Here is a 23,418-nt window from a genome sequence, read left to right as displayed (position 1 = left end):
TTTCATTCTTCTGTATGTGGTTATCCAGTTTTTTCAACACCACTTACTGAAGAGATTGTACTTCCCCCACTGAATATTCTCGACTTCCTTGCCAAATACTGGTTGGTGTCCACAAGGGGGTTATTACCAGGCTCCCAATTCTATTTCATTGGTCTATGTGTCTATTTTAATGCCAGTACCCACCCTGTTTTGATTATTGTATCTTTGTAATATAGTTTTACATCAGGAAGTGTGATGCCTTCAGCTTTGTTCTTCTCTCTCAGGACTGCTTTGGCTATTTGGGTTCTTTTGTGGTTCCACTAAAATTTCAGGATCTTTTTTCTATTTCTGTGAAAAATACCATTGAAATTTTGATAGGGATTGCATTGGATCCATAGATGGCTTTGGGTAATATGGACATTTTAACAATATTAATTCTTCCAATCCATCAATGCAGGATATCTATTTATTTGCATCTTTTTCAATTTCTTTCATCTAAGTCTTGTAGTTTTCAATGTACAGATCTTTCTCCTCCTTGGTTAAATTTATTCCTAACTATTTTACTGTTTTTGATGCTATTGTGTATGGGGCTGTTTTATTTCTTTTTTATGTATTTCATTGTTACTATATATAAATTCAACTGATTTATGTGTTGATTTTGCATCATGCAACTTTAATAAATTTGTTGATTAGTTTCAACAGGTTTTTTTTTTTTTTTGGTGGAGATCATATCATATAAGATCCTATCTGCAAACAAACAATTTTACTTCTTCCTTTCTGACTGGGTACCTTTTATTTCTTTCTCTTGCCTGATTGCTCTGGCTAGGACTTCCACTACTGTGTTGAATAGGAGTGGTAATGGTGGGCACCCCTGTCTAATATTTGATCTTAAAGGAAAAGCTTTCAACTTTTTGCTTTTTGAGTATGACATCAGCTGTGGGCTTGCCATATATGGCCTTTATTATGTTACGGTATGTTCCTTCTATACCCAATTTGCTGAGAGTTTTTCTCATGAAAGGATGCTGTACTTTGTCAAATGGTTTTTCTGCATCTACTAAGATGATTGTATGATTTTTATCTTTCATTCTATTAAGTGGTGTACCTCATTAATTCATTTGTATATGTTGAATCCTATGCATAAACTCCACTTGATCATGGTGTATGACCCATTTAATGTGATGTTAACATCAGTTTGCTAATATTTGGTTGAAAATTTTTGCATCTATATTCATCAAGGATACTGGCCTATAGTTATCTTTTCTTGTAATGTCTTTATCTGGCTTTGGTATCAGGGTAATGCTGGCCTTGTAATATGAGTTTGAGAGTTTTGCTTCCTCTTTGATGTTTTGTAAGAGTTTGAGAAGGATTAGTGTTAATTCTTCTTTAAACGTTTGATGGAATTCACCAGTGAAGCCAACTTGGTCCTCAACTTTGCTTTGCTGGGAAGTTTTTGATTTCTGATTCAAACTCCTTATTTGTTATTGGTCTGTTCAGATTTTCTGTTTCATGATTCAGTCTTCATAGATTGTATGTTTCTAGGAATTTATCCATTTCTTCAAGGTTATATTGGCATATAAACATCCATCATAGTCTCTTACAATCCTTTGCATTTCTGTAGTATAATGTCTCCTCTTTCATTATTAATTTTAATTCACTTGAACCTTCTTTTTTCCCTAGTCTAGCTAAAGGTTTGTCCATTTGGTTTATCTTTTCAAACAACCAGCCCTTAATTTCATTTACCTTTTTCTATTGTTTTTCTGGTCTCTATTTCATTTATTTCTACTCTGATCTTTGTTATTTCCTTCCTTCTGCTATCGTTGGGCTTAGTTTGTTCTTCTTTTTCTAGTTCCCTGAGATACAAAATTAGGTTGTTTGAGATCTTTTTTCTTAATATAGGCATTCATCACTGTTAACTTCCCTCTTAGAACTGGTTTTGCAGCATCTCATAGATTTTGGTATGGTGTGTTTTCATTTTTGTTTGTTTCAAGATATTTTTAATTTCCTTTTTGATTTCTTTTCAGTTGTTTTCTTTTCTTCCTTTCTTTTTTTTTTAAATTTCTTTTCTTGACCCATTGGTTGTTCAGGGCTGTGTTGTTTAATTTCCACACATTTGTGAATTTTTGAATTTCCTCCTGTTACTGATTTATAGTGTTTTACCACTGTGGTCAAAAAATATACTTGGTATGATTTTAATTTTCTTAAATTTGTTAAGACTTGTTGTGTGACCTACCATATGGTCTATCCTGGAGAAGTTCTGTGTGTGCTTGAGAATAATGTGTATTCTGCTATTTTCGGATAGAATGTTCTGAATATGTCTGTTAGGTCCACTGGGTCTAAAGTACGGCTCAAGTCCAATGTTTCCTTGTTGATATTCTGTCCAGATGATTACCCATTGTTGATTAAAGGTGGCATATTGATGTTCCTGAAGATTATTTTATTATTGTTTATTTCTCCTTCCAGATCTTTTAGTATTTCTTAATACATTTAGGTGTTCCAATGTTGCGTGCATTTATATCTATGATTGTTATATCTTCTTGATGAATTGAACCATTTATCATTATATAATGACCTTCTCTGTCTCTAGTTACCATTCTTTTTTTTTTTTTTTTTTTTTGCGGTACGCGGGCCTCTCACTGTTGTGGCCTCTCCCGTTGCGGAGCACAGGCTCCGGATGCGCAGGCCCAGCGGCCATGGCTCACGGGCCCAGCCGCTCCGCGGCATATGGGATCCTCCCGGACCGGGGCACGAACCCGTATCCCCTGCATCGGCAGGCGGACTCTCAACCACTGCACCACCAGGGAGGCCCTCTAGTTACCATTTTTGGCTTAACATCTATTTTGTCTGACATCAGTATAGGTACCCCTGTACTCCTTTGGTTTCCACTTGCAGGGAATATCTTTCCCATCTCTTCACTTTGAGCCCATGTGTGACCTCAAAACTGAAGTGAGACTCTGGTAGGCACCACATATTACTTATTTGTTTGTTTTTAAAAAATCCATTCAACCAATCTATGCCTTTTGATTCTCCAATCAAATCCATTTACATTTAGCGTGATTATTGATAGGTAAGATATTACTAATTCCATCTTACAGTTTTCTGGCTATTTTTGCAGTTCCCTTGTTCCTTTCTTCCTCTCTCACTGTCTTCTTTAGTAAACATGATTTTCTATAGTGGTGTGCTTTGAGTCCCTTCTTTTACCTTTTGTGTATCTACTTTAGGTTTTTGCTTTGTGGTTACCATGAGGCTTACATAAAATATCTTATAGATATAACAATGTATTTTATGCTGATAACAACTTAACTTTAATCATATATAAAAACTCTACCCTTTTACTGCCCCCTTACCTTTTATGGGTTTTGATGTATAATGTACCTCTTTTCACATTGTAAATTCATGAACAAATTATTGTAGCTATAGTTTTTTTTAATACTCTTATCCTTCAACCTTATACCACTATTTTAGAATATTAGAGTATTCTTAATTTGATTATACGCTTACCTTTACCAGTGTGTTGTATATTTTCATACATTTTCATGTTATTAATAGGTGCCCTTTTATTTCAGCTTGAAGAACTCCTTTCAGCATTTCTTTTATGGCAGAAATAGTGGTGATGAACTCCCTCAGCCTTTGCGTCTGGGAAAGCCTTTATCTCTCCTTCATTTCTGAATCACGGACTAAGAAAGGGCACTCCTGGCACTAAGCCATGCTGCCATGTGGGAGGGATGACACAGGTGAGGTCAAACTGCTCCTCTCACCCTCTCCAGCATGTCCAAATTTGTGCTGGTATTGTTGTTTTTGCTCTGATGTAATGCTATATCATCTCCTCTGGAAACCTGGACTTCCAAGAAGGCTCTCTCATCTGTAGGGGATAGTCTGGCTCAGTGTTCTCCAGGGGCTCCCAGACTGAAGTCAAGAGGGGCTGGAACCAGTTCACAGATCACTTCAGGATCTACAGCCAGTACCAAGGTCTGCCTGCCTATTGCCTAATGCACAGTGGGCAAGGCTCCTTCTGGGTCCCTTAGGGTATGATGCTGGATCCCACAGCTCCCACAAAGGTACGTTCATTTGTGGATGGATACAGGATATTTGTTGTGCAGGGAGGGAAAGCAAGAATGAGGGATGTCTTATGCCCACGACCAGAAAACACTTATAACCATGTGAAAACATCAGTGATTGAAATTTTAAAAACAAAAAAAGGAACAAAATATCCCCAAACTAAGTCTAACTAGTTTCTATCCCCAGTGAGAAAGAAAAGTGTTACAGTAAACAGTCAATGCATTTTATTGTCTTGACTTCCGTGAACAATCATCTGCTATCCTCTCCTACTTGGGCCACTGCTCTACCTTGCTGGCCTTTACTTGCTGGCCTCTAAAGTTCTTTAGAGCAGACCTTAATACTGAAGCCTCTACATACTGATGCACACACATCTTTATCTGTTGAAACACAGGCTCTGGCTCATTTTCCCCTCAAATTGTTCTTTGGAAGTTCTTTTCTTAAGATTAGTATTTCTCAACCCCTGTGCAGTGTTTCACCCTAAGAACACTCTCTCCTAGCTTGGATTCTATAACACATTTTTCTACCTTTCTAACTACCCAGTCTGTCTCCATCAGCTCCCTAAAGCTAGGTATTGCCTACAGTCCTGCCTGCCCCAAGTCCCCTTTTCATTTTCTGCTTGTTCTCCTTTAACCATTTCATCCACATTTGTGTGTCCCCAGTTACTGTCAACAGTTGACAATTCCAGAGTCAACCTCTTTCCCAAACCCCAATAACTGAATTTCCAGCTATCTGTTAGTCTCCATATGCTCTAACCGTCATAGCTATTTTAAACAAACAGATCCACCACAACACCATTCACCTGCAACACATACAAGCAGTCCTGTAAAACTCACATTATTCATTGCCATAGGTCACTTACTTTGGCTTCTTTTGCGCTCTGTGGTCCGACTTTTTAATCATCATACATCTTTCCATTGATGGCTTTGCTTCACTTCTTGGCTTGATGCTCAGCAAAGATTCTCTGGCTGAGTGTGCTGATTATCTCCTCAAAACAAATTAATGTCTTCTGTTGGCCAAGCTGTCTTTGGCTACTGCTAATAATCTTGCCGAGTCTGAGAACCTCTAAAGTGATACTGCACTTCACTGCTGGTTGTCCCTTGAGCAATCAAGACTAAGACCTACATACACCTTCCTCCAGACACCTGCCTCCTGACCTCCCATGTTTCTTTTGGGTATTAATGACTCTGTTATCCACACTGACTCCAAGGCTAAATAAATTCTCAGTCACAATTGATTCCCCACTCCCTCTATCTCTTTTTATTGTGGTAAAAACATAAGATAATTTACCACCTTAACCATTTTTAAGTATACATATAGTTCAGTAGTGTTAAATATGCTCACACTGGAAAATCTAAAACTCTATACCTGTTAAACAACTCCCCTTTTCCGTGACAAAGTGAGAGAGAGGCATGGACATGTATACACTACCAAACGTAAGGTAGATAGCTAGTGGGAAGCAGCCGCATAGCACAGGGAGATCAGCTCGGTGCTTTGTGACCACCTGGAGGGGTGGGATAGGGAGGGTGGGAGGGAGGGAGACGCAAGAGGGAAGGGATATGGGAACAGATGTATATGTATAACTGATTCACTTTGTTATAAAGCAAAAACTAATAAAAAAAATACATATAATAAAAAAAAACTCCCCCTTTCCTCCTCCTCCATCCCTTCCTCTCTATAAACCCTAAGATAAATTGTTTCACAAATCCTGGGAACCTTTCTCTAGTGCCACAGGAATCATAAGATCTAGTGGTATAGGGATCTGAAAGGTCACCTGACCGCAACTTTCGTATGTAAGAGTAACCTCTAAAATGTTTACATTCAAGGGATATCTAGCTACAGTTTGCACATATCAGCAGAGAGCAAAGCAGTCACCCTTGAGCATTTACTATAAGCTTCTTTATGTTTCTCCTTATTTTGTAACATTGATACTACTTATGCCCACCACAGAACAAGATTAAGTTCTTTCTCTCATGAAATTCCTTCGAACTTTTACAGAGAGCATTATATTCTCCCGAATTTTCCTTCTATGGTTTATAAATTCCTAAGTCTTTTGACAACTACTTCTACAACATGGTTTGGGGTCTTCATCATCATCCTGGCTGTGAATTCGGTGCTTCAGTTCATCAGTCTCTCTGAAAACAACAACTGAAAATGAATTCGGGACTTCCCTGGTGGTCCAGTGGTTAAGAATCCGCCTTCCAATTCAGGGGACATGGGTTCAGTCCCTGGTCGGGGAACCAAGATCCCACATGCCGCGGGGCAACTAAGCCCATGTGCTGTAATTACTGAGCCAGCAGGCTCTAGAGCCCACAAGCCACAACTAGGGAGAAGGCTGCATGCCGCAACAAAGAACTAATGCAGCCAAATAAATAAATAAATAATAAAAATAAAGAAATTAAATGAACTCAATTCCATAGATAGGCAGAACAGAATGAGATAATCACCTTACACCTTTCTAGACACGATTACATTACTGATTGCTATTGAATCCACTATCAACAAAAACCCTAGCAACTTTGGATTGGTTTGGCCAATACAAGCCTAATACTTGTCACAAAGCTGAGATAAGAAACTCTTCCTTTTTGCTAAATGAATTTTTATTCAGATTACTGTATCTCAGTAAGGTACAGTAAAAATTAGCAGCTACTGCACATTGGCAATAAATATACACACTGAAATGTACCTACAAAGCATTACCTAAAATGTAATGCTACAGGACAGAACATCTCAGAGTCTAGTCTGTTTCCTGTACTCTTATCCAGGATTAGTTCCCAGATTCACAACCTCCTCTCTATCTTCACTACCCTAGTTCTCACCGTTACCAACCTCAACTACTCTTTCCAGTCCTCTCACCCACATGTTGACAGACTATTCTGTTTATAGCACAGAGCTTGCCTTGTGGTATTACTGATTTGCCACTACTCGTTTACTCTGGCACTGAGTAAAGCCAACCAGTAATATACAGGCATTTGATAATCAGTTCCTTCTCTCTCAACAAACCCCATAACTGCAACAGAGCATGATTCCCAGTCGTATGGACTATGTCGTGGATATGCAACATACATTGAACACATATTTGTACATATATAATGTACATAGGCATTCTTCCTTATATATAAGGAATGTCTTCACTCTGTAGAGTAGTTTAACTTTGCTGTTTGCTTCCCTCCTACAAATAAAATAAGCATATCAAGAAATGAGAGATAGGCTGTAAGGTCTGTCACACCAGGTCTAAAGGGTTCAGGTCCCTCATCCCAAATGAAGTCAACAATACAAATCCAAAGTTCTGCTTGTTCTGTTTTGTACCCTGTGATAAGGTACAAAGTAGTCTTTATATCTGATTTCTACACAACAAGCACCTTTTTGATCAAAATTAAATGCTGCAAGGGGCTCCTATAATTCCTCTATACTCCATCCAGTGCAGAATCTATCTGAGAAGTGAGGTTAAGTGCATGGATACAACAACAGTATTTTAGACCCACAAACAGCTTACCCCTGAGAGACAAAGTGTTTGGGGGAAAATAAAGATATCTCTAGTCTTCATTTTCTTAATTAATAAAATGACAGTGTTAGACTAGATAACTGCTAAGGTTCCCAACTAGTGCTAATACTCCATGAGTCTTTCATTCTGAATATTATTAGTCTCTAAGGGAAAAAAAATTCATATATATATCTCCAGCAGTTCCATTAACACAGACAGTTTGGTGAAACCTGAAAAGAGCTAACTCACCTCAGCCAGAAAAACTGTCAACAAAGCAGAACAGAGAAACTGCATGTAATTTGTTAGGACATAAATGAAGACCATAATAAGTTTAAGAATATAAAAATGATTAATTCTTTTAAGAAGTGTCATTTAAGTCAGCTTAAATTCAATCAAGAAGTGGTGTACATCAAATGCTTTCACAGTTCTGCAAAGGATATCATTAAATTAACATTGCGACAGACCCTCGAATAAGCAGCATCTATTCTTTAGTATGTATATCACAAAGTCAAAGCTGGTGATACCATTCTTAGAACCACTCTTTCAAGTTTCCTTCAAGAGGGCAGATTTCAAAATCATGAGCTTATTTTGACAGATGTTTACCCCAAGCAGTGATTCCTAGCCTAAATTACGGAAGGGTGGGCAAATGATTGAAGTAAACTGACTGCAGAAAAAAATGTTATGGGACCAGCTCTCAGAGAGAATAAGGCATAATCTAGATATACCAAATTTGGGTGTGACTTGACTACTACTGGCCTATAAACTCCTTTGAAGCAGGGGTTAAATCGTATTGAGCCTGTCATCACCCACAGCAGTTTGGTACATAAAGAGGGTAGCTCTGAAAGGACTGACCACTGAGTCTAAGCTGAGCAGCCAAGAGATGACTGGGAGAACTGGCACCAGAGAATACATATTTATGAAGAAATACAAGAGCATGAGAAGGCAGGAATATGGTCAGCACAAAGGTTGAAACCTTGGGAGTTCCAAATACCAACAAGGTTCAACATGCCCTAGAGTTGTGCTCTAAGGTGGCAAATGGGTTTATGGACGGAAGACAGTAGTCTCAAGGAGGTAGGAAGAGGGAGGCTCAAGGGAGACAACAGTATAGATTTTGAAGTTGCTGATGGCAAGAGAAACAAAGTACAGAGGGAAAAGACAATACAGATGTCAGACTTAGTATGACTGGAGGCCTGGAGTCCTAGAGAGAATGCTGCAGACTGACAGTCAGAAAGTGCAGAACCGAGGACAGTGACAGTGACAGAACAACAGTCTGGAAGTCTACCCTCCTACCCACCTGGTGAGTCGGGGGGGAGTGCCCCTTCAAGAAGTTTGCCCCCAACATGCAGGTATGGGACAAAGCAAAGTTTCATTTAAGACAAAGGGAGAGGGTACACACAAGAAAACAGCTGGGCATATAAAAATGTTTGATCAGTGTCCAAGCATAGTGGGAAGGCTCTTAAAGTAGGGCACTATGGGGCTTCCCTGGTGGCGCAGTGGTTGAGAGCCCACCTGCCAATGCAGGGAACACGGGTTTGTGCCCCGGTCCGGGAAGATCCCACATGCCGCGGAGCGGCTGGGCCCGTGAGCCATGGCCACTGAGCCTGCGCGTCTAGAGCCTGCGCTCCGCAACGGGAGAGGCCACAACAGTGAGAGGCCCGTGTACCGCAAACAAACAAACAAACAAAAAAAGTAGGGCACTATGGGGTGCCTGGACAGGCCTAGGATATATAAACAGATAATAGGGTTAAGAATAAGAAGAGAACAGGAAATAAACTGAAAGCATGTCAGTGACCTGAGGACTTCTCCACAGGTAGCCCTGTTACTGAGGAATGTCAGGTTCCTCAGAGTTTCAGCTAGAGCACTGGTTTGAATATGATACTAAAAATTTCCCCAAAGGTCAGTTAGAACCAATATTAAGCAGCTTCTCAAATTTTTAATGTGGGGAGTGGTGAGATGTAGGAATGACTAAGAATCGAGAACTTACTGTTTCCCTTAAATTTGTTAGAAATTCTCACAATTTAACCACTGGTAACTTTTGTTTATCAACAAGGAAGGCTGAATAAAAATCATATTTCAAGTTAAAATCTAACTTCCAAAAGAATCTTTTGCTGGGACTATAAAAATGCCCCTGAAGTCATAAGTTCAGTTTTTATCTCCTCTATATTTTCAGTTCAGCAAAAATGCTCAAAACAAAGGTCTAAATGATTTGGGAAATGAGTAAAACATGAACACCAATCAAAACACAAGTCCATAAACCAGCATTCTCCAAACAAGTTCATACTCTTGGCATAGGTGTGAAATTTTGCATTTTCAGGTATAGAGCAAAAATAATTTCACACAGCTTTTCTGCTAAGAAAACAATTACTCAAGAGCATAAGAAAGGCTGATTACAGTCCAGAACACCAGGTCTCAACATGCAGGTCATTTTGCCTGACTGGTCTGGTGGCCCTCGGTGGTCCATGGTTTGAGGCTGCTCACGACCCTGGAAAAGCAGAGTGGGCCGGGGGGAAGGGCTGTGACTGAAGCAGTGGGAGGGGGTCACCAGGATGGGAGGGGGTCACCAGGAGAGTGCAGACTCTCCCCCAGTGCTGAGACCTTCGACCTTCCCCACTAGGTTTCCCATATTTTTACTTTTTCTAAAGATGCTGATAAATGAAAAAGGAACACGAGTTCACAGAAGAGATTCCCATGGACCATTTTAATTCTTTCATTACACCTGTACAATTTAATTCAATTATAATGAATAAGACACAGCTCATTTCCAATCTGCAAAAGAAAGGAATGAAGCAGATCTTCTGCCCAGAAGCTCTGGTGAGTTTTCAGAGGATAAGGAGTGCTCCAGTCTCTTAAGTGCAGTCACACCTTGGATCAGGATGTACCCTGAGGTTATGCAACTTTCTTCCCTTTCCCCTCTCTCTCCCTCAGCCCCTCTTTCTCCTCCCTGCTTCTTTCCACGTACATATGTACTTATGTATTTAATAACTCTTCTATTGCTCCTTATTTCTTCCTTTCCTTCTTTCTTGCCTGTATGTCACACAGTCCACTTATAAGCCCACTGTCTACGACGGGGGAAAAAAGTTAAGATATTAACTTCTTCTATGTCACTGTTCCGGGAATACCTTCAGTTTCCTAGATTTATATGCTCAAATTTGAACTTAAAAGTAATTTAGGAGTTTGGGTAGCCCTTCTGGAGACATAAAATGTTTGAATTGTAAAAATAAAGGAGGGAAGGACTGAAAAACAATGATTTATTATGGCAGAAAAAGAGAACTCTAGGTATCTTCCTGTGTTGATTCCCTACCTCCCCACCTCCTGCTTGCTTAAGATATAAACAACAATCAGATATTTTCACTATGAAGAACAACTATTTTACTTTAGTATTATACTGGATTATTTATTTTAGAAAGTTTGTTGCAACTAGTTAACAATACCCCAAAGTTATGGAAATAGCTTGATTACATGAAGTTGGTCACTGCAATTTTATTTCTTTAAAATTATAAGGATGAAATATGTATATGAAATAATATTACTCAATTGCTTCAAAATAATATTGGAGAGGGCGCTTTCAAGATGGCAGAGGAGTAAGACGTGGATATCACCTTGCTCCCCACAAATACATCAAAACTACATCTACATGTGGAACAACTCCTACAGAACACCTACTGAATGCCGGCAGAAGCCCTCAAACTTGCCAAAAGGGTCTTGGTACTCTGCCCTGGTGTCAGGCCTGAGCCTCTGAGGTGGGAGAGCCAAGTTCAGGACATTGGTCCGCCAGAGACCCTCCAGCCCCACATAATATCAAATGACGAGAGCTCTCCCAGAGATCTCCATCTCAATGCTAAGAACCAGCTCCACGCAATGACCACCAAGTTACAGTGCTGGACACCCTATGCCAAACAACTACCAAGACAGGAACACAAGCACACCCATTAGCAGAGAGGCTGCCTAAAATCATAATAAGGTCACAAACACCCCAAAACACACCACTGGACATGGTCCTGCCCACCAGAAAGACAAGATCCAACCTCATCCACCAGAACAAAGGCACCAGTGCCCTCTACCAGGAGGCCCACACAACCCACTGAAACAACCTTACCCACTGGGGGCAGACACCAAAAATGACAGGAACTATGATCCTGCAGCCAGAAAAAATGAGAACCCAAACACAGCAAGTTAAACAAAATGAGAAGACAGAGAAATATGCAGCAGATGAAGGAGCAAGGTAAAAACCCACCAGACCAAACAATGAAGAGGAAATATGCAGTCTACTGGGAAAATAATTCAGAGTAATGATAGTAAAGATGATCCAAAATCCTGGAAATAGAATGGAGAAAATGCAAGAAACGTTTAACAAGGACCTAGAAGAACTAAAGAGCAAACAAACAATGATGAACAACACAATAAATGAAATTAAAAATCCTATAGAAGGAACCAATAGCAGAATAACTGAGGCAGAGGAAGGGATAAGGGACCTGGAAGATAAAATGGTGGAAATAACTACTGCAGAGCAGAATAAAGAAAAAAGAATGAAAAGAATTGAGGACAGTCATAGAGACGTCTCGGACAACATTAAACGCACCAACATTCGAATTATAGGGGTCCCAGAAGAAGAAGAGAAAACAAAAAAGGGACTGAGAAAATATTTGAAGAGATTATAGTTGAAAACTTCCCTAACATGAGAAAGGAAATAGTCAATCAAGTCCAGGAAGCACAGAGAGTCCCATACAGGATAAATCCAAGGAGAAAAACGCCAAGACACACATTAATCAAACTCTCAAAAATTAAATACAAAGAAAAAATATTAAAAGCAGCAAGGGGGCCTCCCTGGTGGTGCAGTGGTTGAGAGTCCGCCTGCCGATGCAGGGGATACGGGTTCGTGCCCCGGTCTGGGAGGATCCCATATGCCGCGGAGCGGCTGGGCCCGTGAGCCATGGCCGCTGGGCCTGCGCATCCGGAGCCTGTGCTCCGCAACGGGAGGGGCCACAACAGTGAGAGGCCCGCATACCGCAAAAAGAAAAAAAAAAAAAAAAAAAAAGCAGCAAGGGAAAAGCAACAATTAACACACAAGGGAATCCCCATAAGGTTAACAGCTGATCTTTCAGAAGAAACTCTGCAAGCCAGAAGGGAGTGGCAGGACATATTTAAAGTGATGAAAGGGAAAAACCTACAACCAACATTACTCTACCCAGCAAGGATCTCATTCAGATTCGATGGAGAAATTAAAACCTTTACAGATAAGCAAAAGTTAAGAGACTCAGCACCACCAAACCAGCTCTACAACAAATGCTAAAGGAACTTCTCTAAGCAGTAAACACAAGAGAAGGAAAAGACCTACAATAACAAACCCAAAACAATAAAGAAAATGGTAATAGGAAAATACATATTGATGACTACCTTAAATGTAAATGGATTAAATGCTCCAACCAAAAGACATAGATTGGCTGAATGGATACAAAAACAAGACCCATATATATGCTGTCTACAAGAGCCCCACTTCAGACCTAGGGACACATGCAGACTGAAAGTGAGGGGATGGAAAAAGATATTCCATGCAAATGGAAATCAAAAGAAAGCTGGAGTAGCAATACTCATATTAGATAAAATAGACTTTAAAATAAAGAATGTTACAAGAGACAAAGAAGGACACTACATAATGATCAAGGGATCAATCCAAGGAGAAGATATAACAATAATAAATATATATGCACCCAATATAGGAGCACCTCAATACATAAGGCAACTGCTAACAGCTATAAAAGAGGAAATCGACAGTAACACAATAATAGTGGGGGACTTTAATACCTCACTTTCACCAATGGACAGATCATCCAAACAGAAAATTAATAAGGAAACAGAAGCTTTAAATGACACAATAGACCAGATAGATTAAATTGATATGTATAGGACAGTCCATCCAAAAACAGCAGATTACACTCTCTTCTCAAGTGCGCATGGAACATCCTCCAGGACAGATCACATCTTGGGTCACAAATCAAGCCTCAGTAAATTTAAGAAAATTGAAATCATATCAAGCATCTTTTCTGACCAGAATGCTATCAGATTAGAAATGAATTAGAGGGGAAAAAACATAAAAAACACAAACATGGAGGCTAAACAGTACGTTACTAAATAACCAAGAGATCACTGAAGAAATCAAAGAGGAAATCAAAATATACCTAGGGACAAATGACAATGAAAACACGATGATCCAAAAGCTATGGGACGCAGCAAAAGCAGTTCAAAGAGGGAAGTTTATAGCTATACAAGCCTACCTCAAGAAAGAAGAAAAATCTCAAACAAACAATCTAACCTCACACCTAAAGGAACTAGACAAAGAAGAACAAACAAAACCCAAAGTTAGCAGAAGGAAAGAAATCATAAAGATAAGAGCACAAATAAATGAAATAGAAACAAAGAAAACAATAGCAGAGATCAATAAAACTAAAAGCTGGTTCTCTGAGAACATAAATAAAATTGATAAACCTTTAGCCAGACTCATTAGGAAAAAAAGGGAGGGCTCCCCCAGTGGCACAGTGGTTGAGAGTCCGCCTGCCGATGCAGGGGATACGGGTTCATGCCCCGGTCCGGGAAGATCCCACAAGCCGCAGAGCGGCTAGGCCCGTGAGACATGGCCGCTGAGCCTGAGCATCTGGAGCCTGTGCACCGCAACGGGAGAGTCCACAACAGTGAGAGGCCTGCGTACCAGAAAAAAAAGAAAAGAAAAAAAGGGAGAACACTCAAATCAACAGAATTAGAAATGAAAAAGGAGAAGTAACAACTGACACTACAGAAATACAAAGGATCATGAGATTACTAAAAGCAACTATATGCCAATAAAATGGACAACCTGGAAGAAACGGACACATTCTTAAAAAGCACAACCTTCTGAGACTGAACTAGGAAGAAACAGAAAATATAAACAGACCAATCACAAGCACTGAAATTGAAACTGTCATTAAAAATCTTCCAACAAACAAAAGCCCAGGACCAGTTGGCTTCACAGGCAAATTCTATCAAACATTTAGAGAAGAACTAAAACCCATCCGTCTCAAACTCTTCCAATATAGCAGAGGGAGGAACATTCCCAAACTCATTCTAGGGGCCACCATCACCCTGATACGAAAACCAGACAAAGATGCCACAAAGAAAGAAAACTACAGGCCAATATCACTGATGAACATAGATGCAAAAATCCTCAACAAAATACTAGCAAGCAGAATCCAACAGTATATTAAAAGGATCATACATCATCATCAAGTGGGGTTTATCCCAGGAACGCAAGGTTTCTTCAATATACGCAAGTCAATCAATGTGATAAACCATATTAACAAATTGAAGGAGGAAAACCATATGATCATGTCAAAAGATGCAGAAAGAGCTTTCGACAAATTTCAATACCCATTTATGATAAAAACCCTCTGGAAAGTAGGCATAGAGGGAACTTACCTCAAAATAATAAAGGCCATATATGACAAACCCACAGCCAACATCATCCTCAATGGTGAAGAACTGAAACCATTTCCACTAAGATCAGGAACAAGACAAGGTTGCCCACTCTCACCACTATTATTCAACATAGTTTTGGAAGTTTCAGCCACGGCAATCAGAGAAGAAAAAAAAATAAAAGGAATCCAAATTGGAAAAGAAGAAGTAAAACTGTCACTGTTTGCAGATGATATGATACTATACATAGAGAATCCTAAAGAAGTTACCAGAAAACTGCTAGAGCTAACCAATGAATTTGGTAGAGTAGCCAGATATAAAATTAATGCACAGAAACCTCTTGAATTCCTAGACACTAATGATGAAAAATTAAAAGAGAAATTAAGGAAACACTCCCATTTACCATTGGAACAAAAAGAATAAAATATCTAGGAATAAACCTTCCTAAGGAGACCAAAGACCTGTATGCAGAAAACTATAAGACACTGATGAAAGAAATTAAAGATGATATAAACAGATGGAGAGATACACCATGTTCTTGGATTGGAAGAATCAACATTGTGGAAATGACTATACTATCCAAAGCAATCTACAGATTCAATGCAATCCCTATCGAATTACCAAAGACATTTTTCACAAAACTAGAACAAAAAATTTTACAATTTGTATGGAAACACAAAAGACCCTGAATAGCCAAAACCATCTTGAGAAAGAACAACAGAGCTGGAGGAATCAGGCTCCCTGACTTCAGACTATACTACAAAGCTACAGTAATCAAGACAATATGGTACTGGCACAAAAACAGAAATATAGATCAATGGAACAGGATAGAAAGCCCAGAGAAAAACCCACACACATATGGTCAACTTATCTTTGATAAAGGAGGCAGGAATGTACAGTGGAGAAAGGACAGTCTCTTCAATAAGTGGTCCTGGGAAAACTGGACAGGGACATGTAAAAGTATGAGATTAGATCACTCCCTAACACCATACACAAAACTAAGCTCAAAATGGATTAAAGACCTAAATATAAGGCCATAAACTATCAAACTCTTAGAGGAAAACATAGGTAGAACACTCTATGACATAAATCACAGCAAGATCCTTTTTGACCCACCTCCTAGAGAAATGGAAATAAATACAAAGATAAACAAATGGGACCTAATGAAACTTAAAAGCTTTTGCACAGCAAAGGAAACCATAAACAAGACCAAAAGACAACCCTCAGAATGGGAGGAAATATTTGCAAATGAAGTGACTGACAAAGGATTAATCTCCAAAATATACAAGCAGCTCATGCAGCTCAATATCAAAACAACAAACAACCCAATCAAAAAATGGGCAGAAGGGCTTCCCTGGTGGTGCAGTGGTTAAGAGTCCGCCTGCCGATGCAGGGGACATGGCAAGGGAAGATCCCACATGCCGCGGAGCGGCTAGGCCCATGGGCCATGGCCACTGAGGCTGCACATCCAGAGCCTGTGCTCCGCAACGGGAGAGGCCACAACAGTGAGAGGCCCGCGTACGGCAAAAAAAAAAAAAAAAAAAGGGCATAAGACCTAAATAGACATTTCCTCAAAGAAGATATACATATTGCCAACAAACACATGAAAGGATGCTGAACATCACTAATCATTAGAGAAATGCAAATCAAAACTACAAGAGATATCATCTCACACCAGTCAGAATGGCCATCATCAAAAAATCTAGAAACAATAAATGCTGGAGAGGGTGTGGAGAAAAGGGAACCCTCTTGCACTGTTGGTGGGAATGTAAATTGATCCAGCCACTATGGGGAACGGTATGGAGGTTCCTCAAAAAAATAAAAATAGAACTACCATACGACCCAGCAATCCCACTACTGGGCATATACCCTGAGAAAACCATAATTCAAAAAGAGGCATGTACCACAATGTTCACTGCAGCTCTATTTACAACAGCCAGGACATGGAAACAATCTAAGTGTCCATCGACAGATGAATGGATAAAGAAGATGTGGCACATATATACAATGGAATATTACTCAGCTATAAAAAGAAATGAAATTGAGTTATTTGTAGTTAAGTGGATGGACCTAGAGACTGTCATACAGAGGAAGTAAGTCAAAGAGAAAAAAAAATACCATATGCTAACCCATATATATGGAATCTAAAGGAAAAAAAACATTCTGAAGAACCTAGGGGCAGGACAGGAATAAAGACACAGACATAGAGAATGGACTTGAGGACACAGGAATGAGGAAGGGTAAGCTGGGACGAAGTGAGAGAGTGGCATGGACATATATAGACTACCAAATGTAAAATAGATAGCTAGTAGGAAGCAGCCGCCTAGCACAGGGAGATCAGCTCGGTGCTTTGTGTCCACCTAGAGGGGTAGGATAGGGAGGGTGTGAGGGAGACGCAAGAGGGAGGAGATATGGGGATTTATGTATATGTATAGCTGATTCACTTTGTTATAAGGCAGAAACTAACACACCATTGGAAAGCAATTATACTCCAATAAAGATGTTTAAAAAATAATAATAATAATATTGCACAAGAGGATACAAAAATTCATGAAGCTGTAGATGTATGATTTGCATACTTTTTATATGTTCATTAGACTTTATTAAAAAGTTTACATATAAAAAATAATAACAGAGGAGGAGTAGTTAAGAGGGTGTAGTTAAAACAAGATTATCCATTAATTGACAACTGATGGTGAGGTGGGTGGTGAGTACTATTCTATTTTTGTATGTATTGCAACTTTTCATAATAAAAAATGCTATAAAATGTTACTTTAGAAACTTGAGCAACTTTAAGATTCAGATGCATGGTATAAAAGCAGTATATCTTTTAAATAAGACTTTGATTTAAGGTTTAGTGCATTAAAAATGAAAAATCAAATTTTCTTTGCAATTTTGTTGAAACTGACAATTTTTCCACAAAAAATTCTTGTCATAATTATGAAGGAAGACTCTATCAACTACGATGTATAGGTGTAATTCTTGTGGAAAATTGTTCACATTCTGTCGTATACTACAATAAATTTATGATTGTAAATAAGAAAGAAATAATAAAATCTGTCTCCTTAAGACACAGTCAATGAGTTGGTTCTGATATGAGTGAAACTAACAGTTCTAGTATATATATCATGAGAACTATGTATGGACATGTTTTGCATTAATTCTATTTTATTCATTCCCTCTCTATCTCTTAAGATTCAGTAATATTTATCAAGTACCGTGAGACAACCAGCAGCCCGAGAAAGATATATTTAATGCAGATTACATATTATATGCATTCCCCAACTTACAGAAGGGTTATGTTCTAAAAGTTTATCTGTAAATAAGCATTTTGGGACTTATATCACATTTTCCCACTGAAACAATTTTATAAAAGGTAGTTAGGTCAATCAGGCCACCCCACTGAAATCTATAAAGTTCAAACTTACTGGACCTATTATATTTTACTGCAGCGCTGTGGGCTTTTTTTTTTTTTTTTTTCCAACTAACCACCTTGTACGACTATTTCTTTGATAAATGCAACAGGGATTCTAGGAATACTTCTCCTGTCAGAAGGTCTGTGTACACATACACACACACCCCTTACCTGGGTCTATGTGCCAAAATGTTCCTTAGTTATCAGAGTATGCAGAGTGGAGCAGAGTTTAGATGAGGGGCTCTTGCATTTGAAGGCTCCAGGAAGTTGGGGTTCTAGAGCTTACTAAGGGGCAATAGTCTTGGGAGGTTCTATGGTAACTGTTCCTACTGGGTGTCACAGATATAGGGCAGAGATGAGGGATTATAACTTCCACCAGGTTTATCTTCTAGAAAACCATTTTTTAAAAAAATTAGACACTTCCTAATAATCACTTTTAATATGAATTTTTTAAATGTTTATAAACTCAGAGCAAAATAAATGATAGGTTACTTTTGTGTACTTTAGCTACATCCTAAGCTATAACAATAATCTCTTCTCCCCGCCTGGACAGACACAGGCCTCCCTCCACCCACCACAGGGAGAGGATGCCAGCAGGAGGTCCTGGAAACGAGTGTTTAATCTAAGGAGAGGGCTGCCTCTATTTGGGATCAACTTTTCTACCCCACTCAAAGGCAACTAGATTTCTTTGCTTTGAGTATTTTTATGCCACAGAATGTTTTCTTGGATACAAGAAAAAGGTGTAAAAAGCCACAGAGATAAAATGACTTAATTTCATATGTAAACACTTTCTTATATGCCTGTTAATTTGATAATTTGAAAGAAAAATACATAGGGATTCAATATTTACATAAAACTACTAGGCCTAATACCACACACAGTTTCTTCTTTTTTCTTTTCAATTCAGAACTCCATGAACATGCTTCAATTATGCAGTGCTACCATACCATTATAAGACTGTAAATATATTTTTATAAAGTCCAGGTCCAGAAATATGACACAACTTTCCAGATTCACTATAGAATCATATCAGAAATCAAGAGTTCCACATTCTTCCCTGTCTCAAACTCAGCCGAGGTTTATTCCACTTGCCTGCATAGGTGTTGGCCTTGTTCAGGAGGTCTGTGCATGCGTGCATATCAGCGAAAGCCCGGATTCCTAAGCAGTTGACAGGGTGAAGCTGAGATTCCAAAAATTCACAGCAAGTCTTCTTCACATCCTGTAACTGTAACAGACCAGCTGCTGGGAGAAGAACCTATAACACACAAGTAAGCATGGTTAGGCAACTGGCTAGAAAAAGTTTCACTGTTCACTGTGTCTACAGAGGGCTTAGGGGTCCAGCCACAGCTCAAGATCTGCATCCAGACCCCAGCATCCCATAGAAGAGTAATGTAACAATTATTTGCAAAAAGGGTGATGCCTCCTTCCATTCCCCATAATTTCTATGGACTCTTTCAAAGATCTCTTCTTGGTCACAAGAATATAAGAGATATCAGATCATATTAGATTAATGATTCTTTTCATAAGCAGAAACAAAATGTTCCTTTGAATTTTAAAAACATAAATTATTAGGCTGTTAGGGGGTGCTATGGTTCAGTGAAAATGGTTTTCTTCCCTTAGTTCAAGGAGTCATGAGCTTCAGTGAATTTATGGGGAAGGGGTGAGCACAGAGTAATAAATGCCACAACAAAGCCTCATTCTGTTTTTCCACTGTCTCTGAGTAACACCACAAACTGCTTTCCTTAGGGGGATAGAACAAGTTGAAACTCAACAGTCTAACTACAATCAAACAGTTTCTCTGAAATGTAATATATGTGCTAAAAAAAAACCATAAAGAGTAATTGCCTAATAATAACTTTTTAATTTGTATTTTTATTTCAATAACTCCAAGAGATTTTGTATTAATTAGGTTATTCTTTGGGATTTAACCAGTATCTTTACTAGAAATACTACATCCAACACTACAACTGCTTTTCAAATAGGTCAATGATGGAAAAATTCTTCCTTGTAAGTGAATTAGTATGATGCTTTGTAAAGGATCATATTTGAAAATCAAATTGGAAAACTTCATAAAAAATTTCAAAAAAAGTGAATTAGTATGATGCTATGTAAAGAACCATATTTGAAAATCAAATTGGAAAACTTCTTAAAAAAAAACTTCATAAAACTTCATAAAAAAGAAGTTTGCAAGTCCTTCTATAAAAGCCAAAGGGGGGAAAAAAAACTATCAGAATAGTCAATTTAAGAAAAGGTCACATTGGCATATTAGCATAAAAAATAAATAAGATCTAAGTTCCTTCAGGAACTGACTTTCATATATGCCAAGCTGCAGCCCAAAGAGAAAAAGAGAAAAGAGATAGTAGTTTTGAATATCCTTTACAATTTTCCTAAATGTATGTAGTAAGTCCTAAATGTGGAAGAGAAAGAGTGCATTCGTATCTTTCTGTAACACAAACTACTCTATTTTCTTAAAGGAACCACAGCAGCTTTAACTCTCAGATCTAAAGGCTGTGGGCCCGCATGTACACAATCAAATGGTTATGAAGCAAGGACTAAGAGGACAACTCTTTGTGTTTTAGTCCAAGTCCACCAACTAATATTAGTTTTCTCTGAAAACAAGGCAACAGTATCTGGTGATAATGTCTTTTCCTTCTAAATTTAAGAAAAATAAATGTAAATAACTCTGCTTATAGCCAAATCTTTTGTATAATATATATAGTGTGTTTCGTTATGTTATGGGAATGAATCTCCATGGAAGGCTTTAGTTGCTGACAATTTGCAAGTTGGAGTTTTTCTACACTGGTATAATTGTGCTCTGAAGTAACGTAAAGTACATTCCAAGATGCTTAACTGTGCAGCCATTTAATTCAGCAAATATGTATAGTTAAGTGGTCTTCAGTGTAAGATTCAATCTCTGTGAAATTTGCACAAATATCAATAGTAATGATCACCCACCTAATCAGCATTTTCCCAGAGACAACAAAGTATAATACAGTAGTACTCAAATTGCTTCGTAATACAGAAAGACAGGGATCCTTGAGGGGGAAAGCAGCCAAGCAGAAGCAGGTTCACTCACGCATTGTTGGTGGGTGTGTACACTGGTTCAACCTCCATGAAGAGCAATTTGTCTACTTAATCAAAATTACAAATGCACATATCCTCCAACCCAGCAATTTAACCTACAGATACACTAACATATGCACAAAAGCTCACACACACAAGACATTCATTAGAGCATTACTGTGGGTAATAGCAGAAGTTAGAAAAAAGCCTAAATGTCCACCGTAAGGAGACTGGTTAAACACTGGTGATTATCCATTCGATGGAACACTGCAACCATTCAAAAGAATGAGGAAACTATATGAATGGGAAATTTTCTAAGATATATTCTTAAGGGAAAAAAATCAGCAATTGGTTCATACTATGCTGACATACACATACACACCCATATTTATATACATATCCATCTAAAAAAGCAGCTATAGCAGACTTTTAAAAATTTATTTTGCTTCCTTGACTTCATCACTACCAACTCTAGACCTACCCTATCAGGAGACTGAAATTCATAAAACTGTAGAATCCCAGATCTGGAAAGGATATGGCAAGTCATGTAGGCCAGAGATATAAAAGTTATTTTAATTGTAGGCCACATGGCTAGAGATTCACATATAATTTTTTATTGATGACAATGATGGGTTAAGTGGTTCCATGACTGGCAAACATATATTAAGTACACCTTAAATGTTAGTAACATGTGTAAAATGAATTTATTTATATTTTCCTTTTATCAGTAAATCCTTCAAAAATGCTTCAGTTTTATGATGTAATTTTACTAGGATTAAACTTCAATAGCTCATAATTATTAAATAATTATATACAGCTTCAAAAACAATTAATAATTGGCCCAGGCTTACTAACATGATGAAAACAGGAAAGCAGCTGGGACCACACCAAATGCCCAGATTACTCTATGTATCAGACAACCAGCTAAAAAACCAAACAAACAAAACATGCTCAAATTACAGATGAACCATATCCCACAGTCAGAATCAAACAGCTGGCAGCCTATGAGCTAGATGCCTTGGGATCAAGTCAAATCAAACCTCCTGATTTGTCTGATGAAGAAACCAAATCCTAGAGAGGCCAAAAGATCTGAACAAGTTGCACAGAGCTAGTGATACAAAATTCACCAACTCTTTGGTCTATTGTTCTTTCCACTACCTTGAGCCCCATCTGTAGATGCAGAATGGAAGTGCTTGTCTAATTTCTAAATCTGCAATGTTGCTCTTTTCAGAAGAGTAATAAAGACGAAAATCACTTCAACTGAATTCATGCAGTTGCTTCCGTTTACTGACTAATTACTGTGTCGGGCACTGTCTTAAGCACTTGACAGGCAACAACACCTCATTACCCCCATTAGACACAATGAATACAGAGGGTGGGAGAAGCTGGTAAGTTGCCCAAGGTCACACACCTGGATGGGATAGCTTGAATCTGCTAGGAGAGAGGTATTAACCAAAGTGGGTATAATGTTTAGATGGCACAGACGAACATTCTCATGTTAATAGTTGGGAATACATCTTTAAAGTTACTATTTATTTCAATAAAATAAATTCTTAAATAAATTTAAGCAAAAACTGAGTCATGAAGATAAAAACATTAAGTATTTAATAGTATGAGCACTACAGAATATAGAAAATCATGAAGGTGGCACACAAATCACTGCTTTGGGAGATCAGATTTAGTATCCTAATCTTTCAATATCTGGTATCATTCTGGCTTCTGTGGTTTTTACATATCGCTGAAAAGGAAGATGTGCTTTTTAATCTGGGGTGATCATAATCCCATGGCTTATTTTCTACAAAGTGGATTAACTGTACAGTTGGTAACAAATGTGGGAAACACCTATATTGTGAAGAGGTGGTTTCTTAATGTGCTATTCAGGTCACAAAAATATCTTAGGCATTATAATTAAGAAATCTGAATAATACATTTATGTCTCTAAAACTAATTTTCCTGAGCTCTCTAAAGAAGTAGTTGAATA

General features: G+C 38.3%; 1 protein-coding gene across 5 annotated transcripts in view; it reads right to left on the bottom strand.

Moving 5' to 3' along the window:
- The window catches only part of KLHL2 (kelch like family member 2), a 131,945-nt gene that overhangs the window by 39,786 nt on the left and 68,741 nt on the right, over positions 1-23,418 (bottom strand). For all 5 annotated transcript variants that reach the window (XM_060114462.1, XM_060114473.1, XM_060114482.1 and 2 more), the window contains one exon: positions 19,467-19,629. In XM_060114462.1, the coding sequence (XP_059970445.1) occupies positions 19,467-19,629 (163 nt within the window). The remainder of the gene's footprint in view (positions 1-19,466; positions 19,630-23,418) is intronic.

The sequence above is a fragment of the Mesoplodon densirostris genome, chromosome 1 (genome assembly GCF_025265405.1).
Source record: "Mesoplodon densirostris isolate mMesDen1 chromosome 1, mMesDen1 primary haplotype, whole genome shotgun sequence".
Taxonomy (NCBI): Eukaryota; Metazoa; Chordata; class Mammalia; order Artiodactyla; family Ziphiidae; genus Mesoplodon; species Mesoplodon densirostris.
Note: the sequence above shows the minus strand (reverse complement) of the source record. Positions and strands in the feature narration are given on the sequence as shown.